The sequence below is a fragment of the Panthera tigris genome, chromosome F3, assembly GCF_018350195.1.
Source record: "Panthera tigris isolate Pti1 chromosome F3, P.tigris_Pti1_mat1.1, whole genome shotgun sequence".
NCBI lineage: Eukaryota > Metazoa > Chordata > Mammalia > Carnivora > Felidae > Panthera > Panthera tigris.
Window position 1 is genome coordinate 67,794,448 of NC_056678.1, and position 13,684 is coordinate 67,808,131.

The 13,684-nt window shown below is 52.3% G+C and overlaps 1 protein-coding gene across 2 annotated transcripts in view; it reads left to right on the forward strand.

Moving 5' to 3' along the window:
- Positions 1–437: 437 nt before the first annotated feature.
- ARHGEF2 (Rho/Rac guanine nucleotide exchange factor 2) overlaps positions 438–13,684 on the forward strand; it is a 39,693-nt gene continuing 26,446 nt past the window's right edge. The window contains exons 1-5 of one of the 2 annotated variants that reach the window (XM_042976870.1): positions 438–724; positions 1,940–2,057; positions 9,025–9,142; positions 9,743–9,782; positions 10,932–11,025. In XM_042976870.1, coding sequence (XP_042832804.1) covers positions 462–724; positions 1,940–2,057; positions 9,025–9,142; positions 9,743–9,782; positions 10,932–11,025 — 633 coding nt within the window. In that variant the 5' untranslated portion in view covers positions 438–461. The remainder of the gene's footprint in view (positions 725–1,939; positions 2,058–9,024; positions 9,143–9,742; positions 9,783–10,931; positions 11,026–13,684) is intronic. The other variant, XM_042976871.1, reaches the window with a different exon arrangement.

Sequence of the window (13,684 nt, forward strand, 5' to 3'; positions counted from 1 at the left end):
CCTCTCTTCACCGAGCTTTCCAAGCAGCTACAAAGCGTTTCGCTGCGTCTTCTCCATGGCGTTCGGCACTCTGGCCACTGAGTCGTTTGTGATCTGGGCTTCTGTCTGTGCACACACACGCACACACGCTGTGAGTCCCTCGAAGGACAGGTATCTGTTTCTCTCTGCTTGGCTGGGTTTTCTGCCATACTGGTGCTCGGGAAATGGTGTAATCACAAGTGAGCGAGGATGTCCTATCCCCCAGAGAGAGGACCAGACGACAGTCAGAAGGCCCGGGTCCCGGATGTGGTCCTGCAGTCATTCCTGGTCGTCCCAAGCCGGCCGCTCCGCACTTCCGCGCCCCCGTGAAGGGAGGGGGGCCCGGCTGACTGTGATGCCCTCCCAGCTCCGAGGTTCCAGAATTCTAGAACTCTGCTCACCCTGCTGTCTTCTTGACGCAGACCGGCCTGCGCGTGCCTCCCATGAGCGGAGACTTCCCGAAGGAGTTCCTCGCAGGTGGAGACCTGGTGCCGCGAGGCCACAGTCGCCGCTGCCTGTCTGTGGACGAGTCCAGAGCCCAGCTGGAGGAGGAGGAGGAGGAGGAGGAGGAGGGGAAAAAGAAGGAGGGAGATGGCTTCCACGCTGTGCCCCTCCGAAGGTCGGGGGCTTTCCGTGCCCACAGCCACCACCCCTTCAAAAGACATAGTTGGGGGCCAGACAGGGACCTCCAGGACCCACTGAGCAGGTAACCCCCAGGGGACCTCCTGCCCCTCCTTCCCTCAAGTCCTAGCTAGACCTAGGAGAGAGTAGTTGGGGAGGATGACGGGGGCCCAGGACACCTGCGTCCTGGGCATTCCCCGGAGAGTCCGAACCCAGCCTCCCTCAGGCCTTTGGGGAGGAGGGACCCTGCCTTTCTTCCTAGTGGTCCCGGCTCCTCCCCAGCTAGTCTCAGGGGCTGGGGGGAGGCGGGAGGGGGAGGCACAGAGCAGGGACCCGTACTGCCAACACCTCCTGCTTTGGGTTTCACGCAAGGATGTCAGAGCTGGAAGGGACTTGGGGATCCTGTGGCCCAGGTTCCTCGGGAAGTGTTCTGGGGGGTGGGCAATGCCCACCTGCTGGCTCCGGGCTGATGCGGACCCAGGTATTTGGACATCACAGCACCGCCCTGCGGGGGAGGTGGGGGGGGCGGGTAGCCGCTCCTGCTCAGAAGTCTGTGCTGGTGGGAAGTCGGGGACCTGTCTCTCCCCGTCCCCTGGAAAGTCCCCAAGGACAGGAGGTCAAAAGAGAAGGCCCAGGGGTCAGGCTGGAGAGCTCATCGTGGTCATCAGGCTGGAGTGGTCATCGTGGGAGCCTGCCAGCCACGGAAGGGCACTGCTCTGGCAGCGGTCCCCACGGACAGGCTCCCTCGGCTCGGTGAGCGGGCCCATCTCTAGCTCCTGGGCACAGCTGGCTGAGCTGGCTGAAAGGAGAGGACGCTGTGCTGCGTCCCTGGCCCGGCTTGGGTGGCAACTCCGGTGGGAAGCCCTGCCCGCGGGGCTCCTGCCACCTTCCCAAGAGCACCCAGTTGGAGGCAGAGACGCCCTGGGCGCCCCTCGCGTGGTGCCGGCTTCACCTCAGAGTCTCCGAGGGGTCGCCTCTCACCATCAGGCACTAGCTCTGCCCCTTGGCAGCCCTGGGCTGAGGAGGGGCAGAGCTTGGCCTCGGGAACCAGGCAAGGGGTGAGCTTGCCACTCGCCCTTGGCCTCTCCCGGGCGCTGGCTTCCTTCCGGGGGACAGGACCGCCCAGTGGCCGGCAGGGGCCGCCCTTGTCCGCTGCTCTGCCAAAGCACGGCTCCCGAAGGCGGGTCGTTTGGGTCTGGGCTGCAGGTGTGCCTGCAGGAAGGCCTGGGGCCGGGTTCCTCCCTGGTGCCCGTCACTGGCCACCAGCCACAGAGGGCAGTGGTGGCTACGTGTGTTTCAGGAGCAAACTGCAGACATCGGGATGCACGTGCCCTCAGGAGCCCCCCTTACTGCGGAGCCGAGAGGAGCTGGATGCCTTCCTGGAATGGCAGCACCAAGGTGGCCGGCCCTCCCGCGTGGTATGGACAAGAGTCCCCCCGGAGGCCAGCTCCTCCCTCCCGCTGTGCTGCCCCACTCTGTGCCTCTTCTGTCCTGCCAGCTGCTGGGTCTGTCCGCCCAGGCGTCGCTCTGACTCCGTCTGACCGAGGCTGTGTCTGTGGGCTGTCCGCCCTCAGTTTGCCTCTGTGTCTGTGTGCCCTGTCCCCCACGCTCGGTGTCCTGCCTCTTTCTCTAAGACTCTCTGTCTCCCCTTTCTGTGTCTGAGCTCTGCGTTGATGTGGGCATCTCTGTTCCTCTCATCAAAAGGCCCCTGTTCCCCTAACTGTGATAACTGCTTCTTTCTGTGGACCCCACATTTCTCAGTTTGGGAGCCGAACTTATAATTTGTGGGAAGAAACGAAGACAGCGGTTCTCTCACAAGATAATCATAGAATTATGGAACGAGAAAGTGTATAGAGTGTGCCCGGCCTTCTGGCTTAAGGGAGCATGTGTGGGGGGTCTCCAGCCAGGACCTAGGGACCTGGAGGGTACACAGGGGCTTTAGAGGTACCCCTGGGTCTGCTACGTCACACTGGGCAACTGATCCTCTAACTGGCCGGGGCCACCGACACCGGCCTCCTCGGCCCAGCCCGCGGTTTGGAAGAGAGGTTGAGGGAAGCCGGCTGCTGTGGCCTGCAGGCAGCAGCCAGGCTGGGCCCATCTCATCCCGCCAGCCCCTCCCACCAGCATCCCTGCTGCCCCCTCCCCCCGCCCCCCACCATCCCAGCACGGTGATGCCACAGGAAGACCAGGACTGGGGAATCAGACCGACTCCCAGATCCTTCATTTACTGGCCGAGCGAGCGATTTATTTCATCTCTCTGAAAATCAGGATAATAAAAACTATGTTTCTAATGTTTATTTATTTTGAGAGGCGAGGGGAGGGAAAGAAAGAATCTTAAACAGACTCTGCACTGTCAGTGTGGAGCCCGAAGCGGGGCTCGAACTCACAGACCATGAGATCATGACCTGAGTAGGAATCAAGAGTCAGACGCTTAACCGACCGGGCCACCAGGTGCCCCTAAAACCTGTCTTTTAAAGTTGTGATTATTTCGGGGGAAAAATGCTGTTAAGGTGCCCAGGACTGTGCTGGCACACAGGCTGAGCACTGGAGACCACGGTTTCTTTCCCTTCCTCTCCCTCCCTGCCCCTGCTTCTCTCCTGCTCCTGCCCCTTCCCGTGAGGCGTTCCCTCCCCCCTTTCTCTGCTGTGTTTTCTCCTTCCTTCCTTCCTGCTCTGCTTCCTCTCTCTCCTCATCTTTAAGCACTCTCCTAAATCTCTCCCTGTCTACACGTTGGCCTGTTTCTCCCTCCAGAACAAGTGGGTATAAACTCCACCAAGGTCCACAGCCAAAAAAGGCCTGAGACTCATCAGGCCGGCCCTCAGGGTGTAGACCGATGGCGTGTGAGCCCAGTCCAGCTCCGGAACTTACTCTGTTTGGCCATCACAGAGCCAACAGTTTAAGATCCGGATTTTTTTTTTTTTTTTTTTTAATGGACTCCATGCTCAGTGTGGTACTTGAACTTGCAACCCTGAGATCAAGGGCTGTATCTCTAAGTGAGCCAGCCAGGCGCCCCCCTCCACCTTGGCCTTTTAAATATGATGTGTGAAATTGAATGCCCAATAAATCAGCTACCCATCTCAAGACCTAGCTTATTACACCACCAATGCCTGGGGTGTCTTCACCGTGTAGTTCTCTCCTCTCCTATTACTCCCTTGCCTGCCCCACCCCCAGAGATAATCACTGTCTTGACTTTTGTCACTCATTTACATTTTTACAGTTTTAATACAAATATATACATTACCTAAATAATATGTCTTTTGTGACTGAGTTTAAAAACAATGACGTCATATTGTACACAGTTGCCTATAACTTGCACGTTCATGCAACATTCTGTTTCTAATTTTTACGTATGTGCTGCGGATGGTTAGAGCTCTGCCATCCCATTCTTCTGTTGATGAACGTTCAGATCATGTCCACTCTTTGCTACCATGAAGAGTGTCGCTATGAACATCCTTTTATCTCTCTTCGGTGCACATTTGTAAGAGCTTCTCCAGGGTATAGACCTTGGAGTGGAGTTGTTAGGTCACAGAGTGCCTGTCCATTCTTACGAGGTCCTAGCAGACCGTTACCACCTCCATCAGCAGTAAAGGAGAGTTCCTGTTGAACCAAATCACTTCCAACATTCGGAGTCATCAGACTTCTCAATTTTGCCAGTCTAGTGGTTACAAATCTCATTGAGGTATTCATTTGAATTATCTTTATTACAAATGCGATTGAGCATCTTTTCATATGTATGCAGGACTGTTGTCTTTCCTCTTCTGTGAAATTCCTCTTCCTGTCTTTTGCCCAAATTCCTCCCCTGTCTTTTGTCTATCCTTTGTGGTGATATGTGTTACAATGAACTTTTCACAAAATGGAGAAAAGTGGTTTGTCTTTTCCTTCTCCCATGGTGACTTTACATAAACAGAATTTCTTAATTTTTATTTTTTATTTATTCATTTTTTAAAGACTGTATTTTTAAGTAATCTCCATACGCAACATGGGGCTCGAACTTACAGGCCTGAGATCACGAGTCACACATTCCACAGAAAGAGACAGCCAGGCACTCCTGAATTTCTTGTGTTTGCTTTTTAAATTTTTTAAAAAGTTTATTTATTTATTTTGAAAGAGAGAGAGGCAGAGAGGGGCAGAGAGAGAGAGAGAGAGAGAGAGAGAGAGAGAATCCCAAGCAGGCTCCACACTGTCAGAGTAGAGCCCAATGCAGGGCTCAAACTCATGAACTGTGGGATCATGACCTGAGCTGAAATCAAGAGTCAGACACTTAATCAACTGAACCATCCAGGTGCCCCTGCCCCAAATTTCTTAATTAAAAAAAAAAAAATTATTGAAGCATAACATGTATGCAAAACATGCATTAAAACATGTTTAATGGGTGCCTGGGTGGCTCACTTGGTTAAGCTTCTGACTACAGCTCAGGTCATGATCTCACGGTTCATGAGTTGGAACCCCACATCAGGCTTTCCACTCTCAGAGTAGAACCCATTTCGGATCCTCTGTCTCCCTCTCTCTCTCTGACCTTCCCTTGCTCATGCTCTTTCTCTCTCTCTCTCTCTCTCTCTCAAAAATAAATGAACATTTAAAAAAGTGTTTAAGATTTTAATTGGAGTTGCAATGAATCTAGAGAGTAGGAAAAGTTGACATCTGTACAAAATTGCTTCTTCCTATCCATGAAAATAGTACACCTCTGCAATATCATTTTTTTCTGTGTAGATCTTGTGGATATAGGTTTATTCTTAGGTATATTATACTTCTTTTTTCAAGTTTCAAATTTTAGTCATTCTGGTGGGTCTCTTAGAGGTATCTCATTCTTTAAAAATATTTTTTAATGTTTTATTTATTTTTGAGAGAGAGAGAAAGAGTGTGAGCAGGGGAGGGGCAAAAAGAGAGGGAGACACAGAATCCAAAGCTCCAGGCTCCAAGCTGTCAGCACAGAGTCTGATGTGGGGCTCAAATTCATGAACAGTGAGATCATGCTGAGCTGAAATCAAGAGTTGCATGATTAACTGACTAAGCCACCCAGGCACCCCTCCTATTCCTTTTTAAAAAATGTTTGTTTATTTGTTTGTTTGTATATTTATTTATTTATTTATTTTAATGTTTATTTTTTTTTTGAGAGAGAGACAGAACATGAGGAGGGGGGGGCAGAGAGAGAGGGAGACGCAGAATCCAAAGAAGTCTCCAGGCTCCAAGCTGTCAATGCAGAGCCCCATGTGGGGCTCGAACCCATGAACTGTGAGATCATGACTTGAACTGAAGTTGGAGGCTTAACCAACTGAGCCACCCAGGTACCCCACAATTTGTACCCATTTAAAATCGACTTCAGTTTGCTAATATTTTGTTTGGGATTTTTGTACTTATGTTGATAAGAGAGATTGGCCCCAAATCTTCCTTTGTCAGACTGCCTGTGTGCAGTTTAAGAATTAAGGTTTTATTTGCATTAGAGAAAGAGTTGGAGGGTTTTCATTTCTATTCTTTGGAAGATTGCATAAGATTTCAGTGACCTATTCCTTGAGACACCCGTCCCTTGCCTATAAAACTGTTTGGCTCAGTGTGTTTTGCTTAGAGAAAGATTGACTACCAATTCCATTTCTTTAATAGGACTATTCAGACTTTCTATTTCTTCTAGATTCAGTTTTGGTGAGTTATATGGATATAGATATAGATACAAACACACACATTTTTTTAAAAGGAATTCTCCCGTCTTGCTTGCATTTTCCAAATTGCTGCCAGCGAGTCGTGGGCAGTCTTCTGCCTTTCCAGTCACCACACTGCCATCGCTAGGTCCACCTCCCGTTCTCCCTCAATTCATGCCTGCCCTCTGTCCATCACTCTTCTGCAGCCTTGTCTGTTTTATTTACCTGTTCCTAAAAACAACTCTTGGCTTTTATTGATCCTATTTTATGTTTAGTGCTCCAGTGATTTCTGATTTTTATTTTTATTTTTTAATTAATTAGTTATTTATTTACTTTAATGTTCTTATTTATTTTTGAGAGAGAGAAACAGAGGACTAGCAAGGAAGAGGCACAGAGAGAGGGAAACACAGAATCCCAAGCAGGCTCCAGGCTCTGAGCTGTCAACACAGAGCCCGATGAGGGGCTCGAACCCACCAACCGTGAGATCGTGACCTGAGCTGAAGTCAGACGCTTAACCAACTGAACCACCCAGGTGCCCCTTAATTTTTAAATTTTTAAACTAATCTGTCCATCCCGCCTGAGGCTCAAACTTACCACCCCAAGATCCTGAGTCATATGCTCTACTGACTAGGTCAGCCAGGGGCCCTGATGTCTGTTTTATCTTTATCATATCTTTCCTGTTTTCTTTGAGTTTGTTCTGTTGTTCCTTTTCCAATTTTAAAGTGGGCATAGTTTGGGGCGCCTGGGTGGCTCGGTCGGTTAAGCGTCCGACTTCAGCTCAGGTCACGATCTCGCGGTCCGTGGGTTCGAGCCCCGCGTTGGGCTCTGGGCCGATGGCTCAGAGCCTGGAGCCTGCTTCCGATTCTGTGTCTCCCTCTCTCTCTGCCCCTCCCCCGTTCATGCTCTGTCTCTCTCTGTCTCAAAAATAAATAAACGTTAAAAAAAATTTTTTTTTAAAAAGTGGGCATAGTTCATTTATTTTACAACTTTTTTTCAAATAAGGCTATAAATTATCTTTGAAATACCACCTTGGCCATCTCCCACAAGTTTTGTGCTGTAGTTCTATAGTATTTTCATTAAATATAGCATGTCATAAACTATCTTTAAATTTCCATTACGATTTCTTTCTTGTTTGTCCAGTAAGTCTATTTAGAAGAGTGTTTTAAATTTTGTAAATCTATAGAGACTTTTTAAAACTGAAAACATTTTTGAGACAGAACAAATATATAGCAAAAATAAAAAATAAAAAATAAAAAATAAAACTTACCCGTAGAATGTAATGAACCATTAGGAAGCAAATAGCCACGTAACCACCCAGCTTACACAAGAAACACTAGAGTGTCACTAAAACCTACATGGTCCTTGTGTCCCTCTGCATCCATAGCCCTCTTTTTCCCGTCAGAGATGACCACTTTCTTGACTCTTTTTTTTAAGATTTTATGTTTAAGTAATCTCTGCACCCAACGTGGGGCTCGAACTCATGACCTCAAGATCAACAGCCCCACACTCCACCAAATGAGCCAGCCAGGCACCCCACTTTACTTTTAAGCTCAATTTTCCTAATAGATTTACCCCGTTTATATGCAAGTCTAAACAATATTAATTAGTTTTGCTTATTTTAAACTTTATGAGTATAACCATACAGCATATACATTTTGTGTTCTTGATTCTTTCACTCAATATTATGTTTGTGAGATTCATCCATATTGTAAGGTGGGCTGTGGTTTGTTCATTTTCATTTTTTTAAAATTTTATTTATTAAAAAAAATTTCTTAACATTCATTTATTTTTGAGAGACAGAGAGAGGCAGAGCATGAGCAGGGGAGGGGGAGAGAGAGAGACACACAGAATCTGAAGCAGGCTCCAGGCTCTGAGCTCTTTGTTAGCACAGAGCCCAACGTGGGGCTCGAACTCAGGAACTGCGAGACCATGACCTGAGCCGAAGCCGGACGCTCAACTGACTGTGCCACCCAGGCGCCCCCATTTTCACTTTTGGTTAGTATTTTGATATGTGAATACATCTCAGATCCCTCATCTGATCCACTGGAAGGGGATTTCTGGCTTGTTTCCTATGATCTCTATGACACAGATTATTTGAAATGTGTTAAAACTTGACTTCTGGGGCGCCTGGGTGGCTCAGCCAGTTAAGTGTCCGACTTTGGCTCAGGTCATGATCTCAGGGTTCATGGGTTCGGGCCCCGCGTCAGGCTCTGTGCTGACAACTCAGAGCCTGGAGCCTGTTTCGGATTTTGGGTCTCCCTCTCTCTCTGCCCCTCCCCCACACACGCTCTGTTTCTTTCTCTCTCAAAAATAAATAAACATTAAAAAAATAAAAACTAATTTGCCTTCTGGCCTGATATGTGGCCAGTTTTTGAAGTGCTTTGTGTAGGCTTGAGAAAAATATTTATTTCCTAATGGTTGGGTGTGTGGTTCATGAATATTCCTACTCCCTTTTGTGTTAAATCCAGACTGTCTCTGTTGTCTCATTTCATTTTGTTTGTTTGTTTTTATTACCTGCCTGGCCTCCGTAGTTTGAGTCTGTCATCTCTGGAAACCCTTCAGTGTAAATTTTTTCTAAGATGTTTCCTGCTTTGGGCTCGAATTGCAGCAGAGTGCTGAACGCCAGACAGTGGGATTAACTTCCCAAGGATTTCAGGTGGAACGTGGCAGGTGTGGAGGACGGGGACGAAGAGCACAGGGAGCAGGAGGGGTGAGGCCTGACTTCGAGTGAGGGTTCTTGATGTGATTCTAGGGTCAGAGCTGCTGTCATCCACCCGTTGGCCCTTTGGACCGCTCGGCCACTGGCACGCTTTCCAAGTCTGCGTCCATGAGTGGCATCAGTTGCCTCTTGGGCTGTTCCGACCCGGCTGGTGAGTGGAGGTGGGAGGCAAGGCAGTGGTGGCCCCTTCCCCTGTCTATCTCACCACCGTCCCTCACCGCCCACCGCCAGCTGTTTAGAGTCTGGGTGTCCTGGGTTCTGCTTAACCACACACCCTTGGAAACACCAACATGCCTCTATTCAAATGAGAGGTCTGAATTCAGAACTCTCCTTCCAATGAAGGAGGACATAGCACAGAGTGCGGCTCTCCAGTCCCCCTCCCCTGCCCCCCCCCCTCCCCGTCACAGGAGATGAAGGACAGTTTCCTGCCAGGTACCTTGTCCTCAAGATGAGGCACTGGAGGCTCAGTGCGAGACCTCTGCTGTCTCCCTTCGGTTCTGCAGAGACGGAGCTGAGACTCAGGCGCCCACCCCCTGCTCTACAGGGTCCCGTGCTCTGCTCCCTGGCCTCTCAGTTCTTCAGCTCTGCGCCGCTCAGACCCCCCCCCACACACACACACACACACTCCAGTGCCAGTCACATGCACCTGCAGCATGGGAACCTGATCCAGGTGGAGGGGGTGGGGGAGGCAGCCCCGGGCGTCTTTGTCTGGCTTTAGCTGGACACTTCTCGTCTCCTTTTGTGTTGGCAGGGAATTTATGCCAGCCCTCCGCCACTGACCTCAGCCGAAGGTGAGTCTGGGAGACCCAGAGCCCTTCAGAGGCCCGGATGGAAGAGGGGCAGTGGGACTGGTCCACGGATCCTGCAGCACCAAGGGTCTCTGCTTCCTGAAACATCGCCCCCTTTGACATTTCCGATCCTAGGCCTCCAAAAGGCCCTGTCCCCGAGCTTTACAGAATTCACCCTCTCCTCATTCAGTGGCCAGGGAGGGTTACAGGGCTCCCCGTAGCCTCATGGGAGAGTGAAGCAATTAGGGAAAGGAAAGTAGTATCCAGACCCCAGACGGTCAGATGAAGAGGAGAGAGGGAGTTGTCAAGGCCAGGAAGGGGGGTGGGCAGATCAGCTACTGGACAGTCTTAGGGAGACACGGTGACTAAGGACCCCATGCATCGGACTTGGAGGTTCAGATCATAACCAAAGGGGAGTGGCTCAACGGAGAGCTGGGCAGGGGCTGTGGAGCCCAGGGTGGGAGGGCAGGGGCTGAGGCCCAGCCCTGGAGCTGCGGGAGCCTGGGAGATTTCGGTGCCCAGAAAACTCAGCACACAAAATCGGCACCTGTTTATTTGGCCCCTGAAGCTGAAGCCTGGTTAGAGCGGCCGGGCCCTCCCAGACAGTGCGGCTGGATGAGCTAGCCAGGGCCCTTTAAGATGCCAAGCTCTGATTTGTGACCCTGAAAATCTCTAGCTGACACATCCTCCTGGCTCTGGGTTTGGGATTAGCTCATGGGATGGGGCTGATGAAATCCCAGGAAATCCACTCCTTATTGGCTTTGGGCCCAGAGGCCCTTTCCACACAGCAGAGAGGGTCGTACACAGGGCTCTTGTGTTTTGAGGGGAACATGCCCCACTGGGGGGCCCTCACCCCGCATCTTTGGTCAGGAAGCAGTGCCGGCAGAGGCCGGGCCTGAGTTAGGTAGGAAGGGGGAGGGTCTGCACTTATCTGGGAGGAGCCTGGAGTTTTCCTCACACACTGAGGTGCCTGGGCAGCAGCCGTGCACATCCGGGAGGTGGGGGTGGGGCGAGGGGCTTTCTCAGTCCTTTCTCGGACCTCCTTTCTCCCCTCCGGGCATGGCGCCTTCGTCCACCATCTCTCCGGGAACATCTCGCTTTTCTTTTCCAGCTCAGCCTCCAGCCCTTCACCTCTTCTTTTTCTCTCTGCAGCTGTAGCCAACTGGAAGGGGGCTCAGGTACCTGGGCGGACTCCCCCCTGCGCCGGACCCTCAGTTTCCTCCTGGGCATGACCGGAAAGGCCAAGGTAGGAGTCAGCGGGGAAGCAGGAGGCCTGGCCCCCCTGCCCTCCTCAGTTCCCCTCCTCTGCACCCCACCTTCTGCTCTGTCCCCAGCTTCCCCGGGAGACAGACACCCAGGGCAATGGTTCAGGCTTGGAGGAAGCACGTGGTATTTCTCCCAGACTCCCTCCCTGCATGGGGGGAGGGTCACCTTTCCTCTGCGCCCCCCTGCCTCCAGCTCCGCAGCCAGCTGTGGACAGCTGGGAGAGGGGAAGGGTGGCTGAGCCCTACCTCTTTTCCGGCCTCACGTGGCTAAGAGGTGGGCAGCAGAGATCGGAGCCATTGGGGAAGAAGGATAATGATCATAATTACGGCACTACTTTTTACTTCTTCGGAGCGTCTGTAAGGGTTTGCAAAGTGCCTTTCCACTCGGAACTGTATGGGTGGGTGCAGCAGCTGCCGGAGTTGCAGTTAGACCCCAGGCAGCGTGGGAACCAGGAAAGTGCGACGTTGTGGAAACGCACGCACAGCCACGCGTGTAGGGCCACGTCCAGTTCTGACCCCGGGAAGGTGAGACTATCCTCCCGGGTCCCTTATTACCGACCCCGGCGCTGCGAGACCAGGAGCTCTGGCTGCTGCTCCAATGCCTTTCCACGTTCTCCATTTCCTGGCAGAATGAGCACCCCCCTTTTCCTCCCGGGGCCTCCCCAAGTGTGCATGCACCTTCCAACCTGGGGCGGCTGCTGAGCGTGGAGAAGGACTGCAGAGAAAACCTCCATATTCACCTGGAAGAGCCCCGGGGTTCTCACCCCTCGCCCCCGGGGCCGGGCGGGGCTTGCCCCCCCCCCCCCCCCCGCCAGCCTTTTGGCCTTCCTCCGGGTCAGGCAGAGGAGAAACCCGCTGGTTAGCACCTTCTCACCACAGGCCGGAGGGGGTGGGGGGGGCGGGTTGAGACAGGGGACCAGCCAGTCTGAGCAGGAGCGGCTGGAATCTTAAAGCCGGGGGTGGGGAGAGCAGTGGGGCAGTGAGGCTTCTTTTCTCCCACGGGGGACTCAGCTCTCCAGGGACCTGGGGTCTCCGGCCAGCGTCCTCAGGAGCTCTCTTAGCTCAGGGTAGGAGAGTGTGCCGGGGGAGCTGCCTTCTTTCCCCGCAGGGGGAGTCTGTGCTGCCCGGGGTGGGGGGCATCCCGATCCCCAGGGCTCTTCTGCGTTTGCCCACCCTTGGCCCAAGTTCGGTGAGAAGTAAAGTAACCAGGTGAAGGGGGGTGTGGGCAGCGTGGGACCCGGATAGGCAGCGGGAAAGAGCCCGAGCCAGTCAGCGTCTGGCCAGACTCGCCCTTCCCCACCAGGGTCTCCGGCCCAGTGCCGTTCATTCCACACTCACGAGTGCGGGTGCCTGCCTCACTAAACCCCTTCCCCTCCTCCCAGCTCGGGACTGCGCCTGGCAGGTCAACATCAGGGGGCGGGGCTGGAGAGAGGAAGTGGCTTATTCCTTCCTATTTGACTAGAGGCATCGAGGTGGACAAAACACTTTTCCAGAGGCCACCCCATTTCATTTTCATAACACTCTGACAGAGATAAGTATTTTAATCTCCATTTGGTAGACAAGACAACGAACGCAGCGGCTCCATTACTTGCCTGAGATCCTACAGTTACCAGGAGGCAGGGCGGTATTGCAGACCCAAAGCTTTCTTGTTGTTGCTTTGTAAAAAGATTTTCATTCTCTTTTATTTTATTAAAAAATTGTTTTTTAATGTTGAGAGCGACAGAAGAGACAGAGTGTGAGTGGGGGAGGGGCAGAGAGAGAGGGAGACACAGAATCCAAAGCAGGCTCCAGGCTCTGAGCTGTCGGCACAGAGCCTGACACGGGGCCGGAACCCACGAACTGTGAGGTCGTGACCTGAGCCGAAGTTGGATGCTTAACCGACTGAGCCACCCCTGACGATTCTTATTTTAAGCCAATCTCCACGCCAAATGTGGGGCTTGAACTCACGATCCCGAGGTCAAGAGTTTCGGGCTCTGGTGGTGGCTACTTTTAGGTTCTGGCAGAAATTCGGGTTGCCTTTTGTTATGGGGCATCTAAAAAATAATTTCTGAAAATAACGGGAAGTATCAGTGGATAGGAGTGGGGCGGGGACAGCGAGATGACGACGCAAGGGTTTGGTTTTGGAAGTGTTCCCGGGATGCATAAGATGAAAATTAAGTCAGGCAGCCGGCTTAGCTCTCTAAAAGCCCAGCTGTTCCTCAAGGTAGATGGGTTTCCTCTACCCACTCCCAAACCCCCTTCCTGGCCACTCATCTCCTAAGCGGAAGAGGTGGGCATTGAGCGAGGGCCAGGCTGGGACACAGAGCTCACTGAAGATGGGGGTGGAGGCAGAAAAGGGTTGGAGCCCGAGGTCTGCTTCCTTCACAGAGTCTGAGGCCCGCCTGAGAGTTCCCTCAAACCCTGCGATTCAGGTCCTGGCCTCATGGCTCCACCCACTGGGTGCCCACACTACAATGTGGCCCTTTAAGATTCCATCCTTAGCTTGTGGCACTCTCCCACCCTAGGCCTGGGAGAAAAGTTCGGGTCCTGGCCCACCCCTGGTCTCTGGGCCCCCAGTGGGTGGATCCACCAGGCCAAGATTCTGGCTTCTGGTTGTCTGTTCCGTTTTTAAATTTAGTACATTCCTCAGCCCTGCCTGCT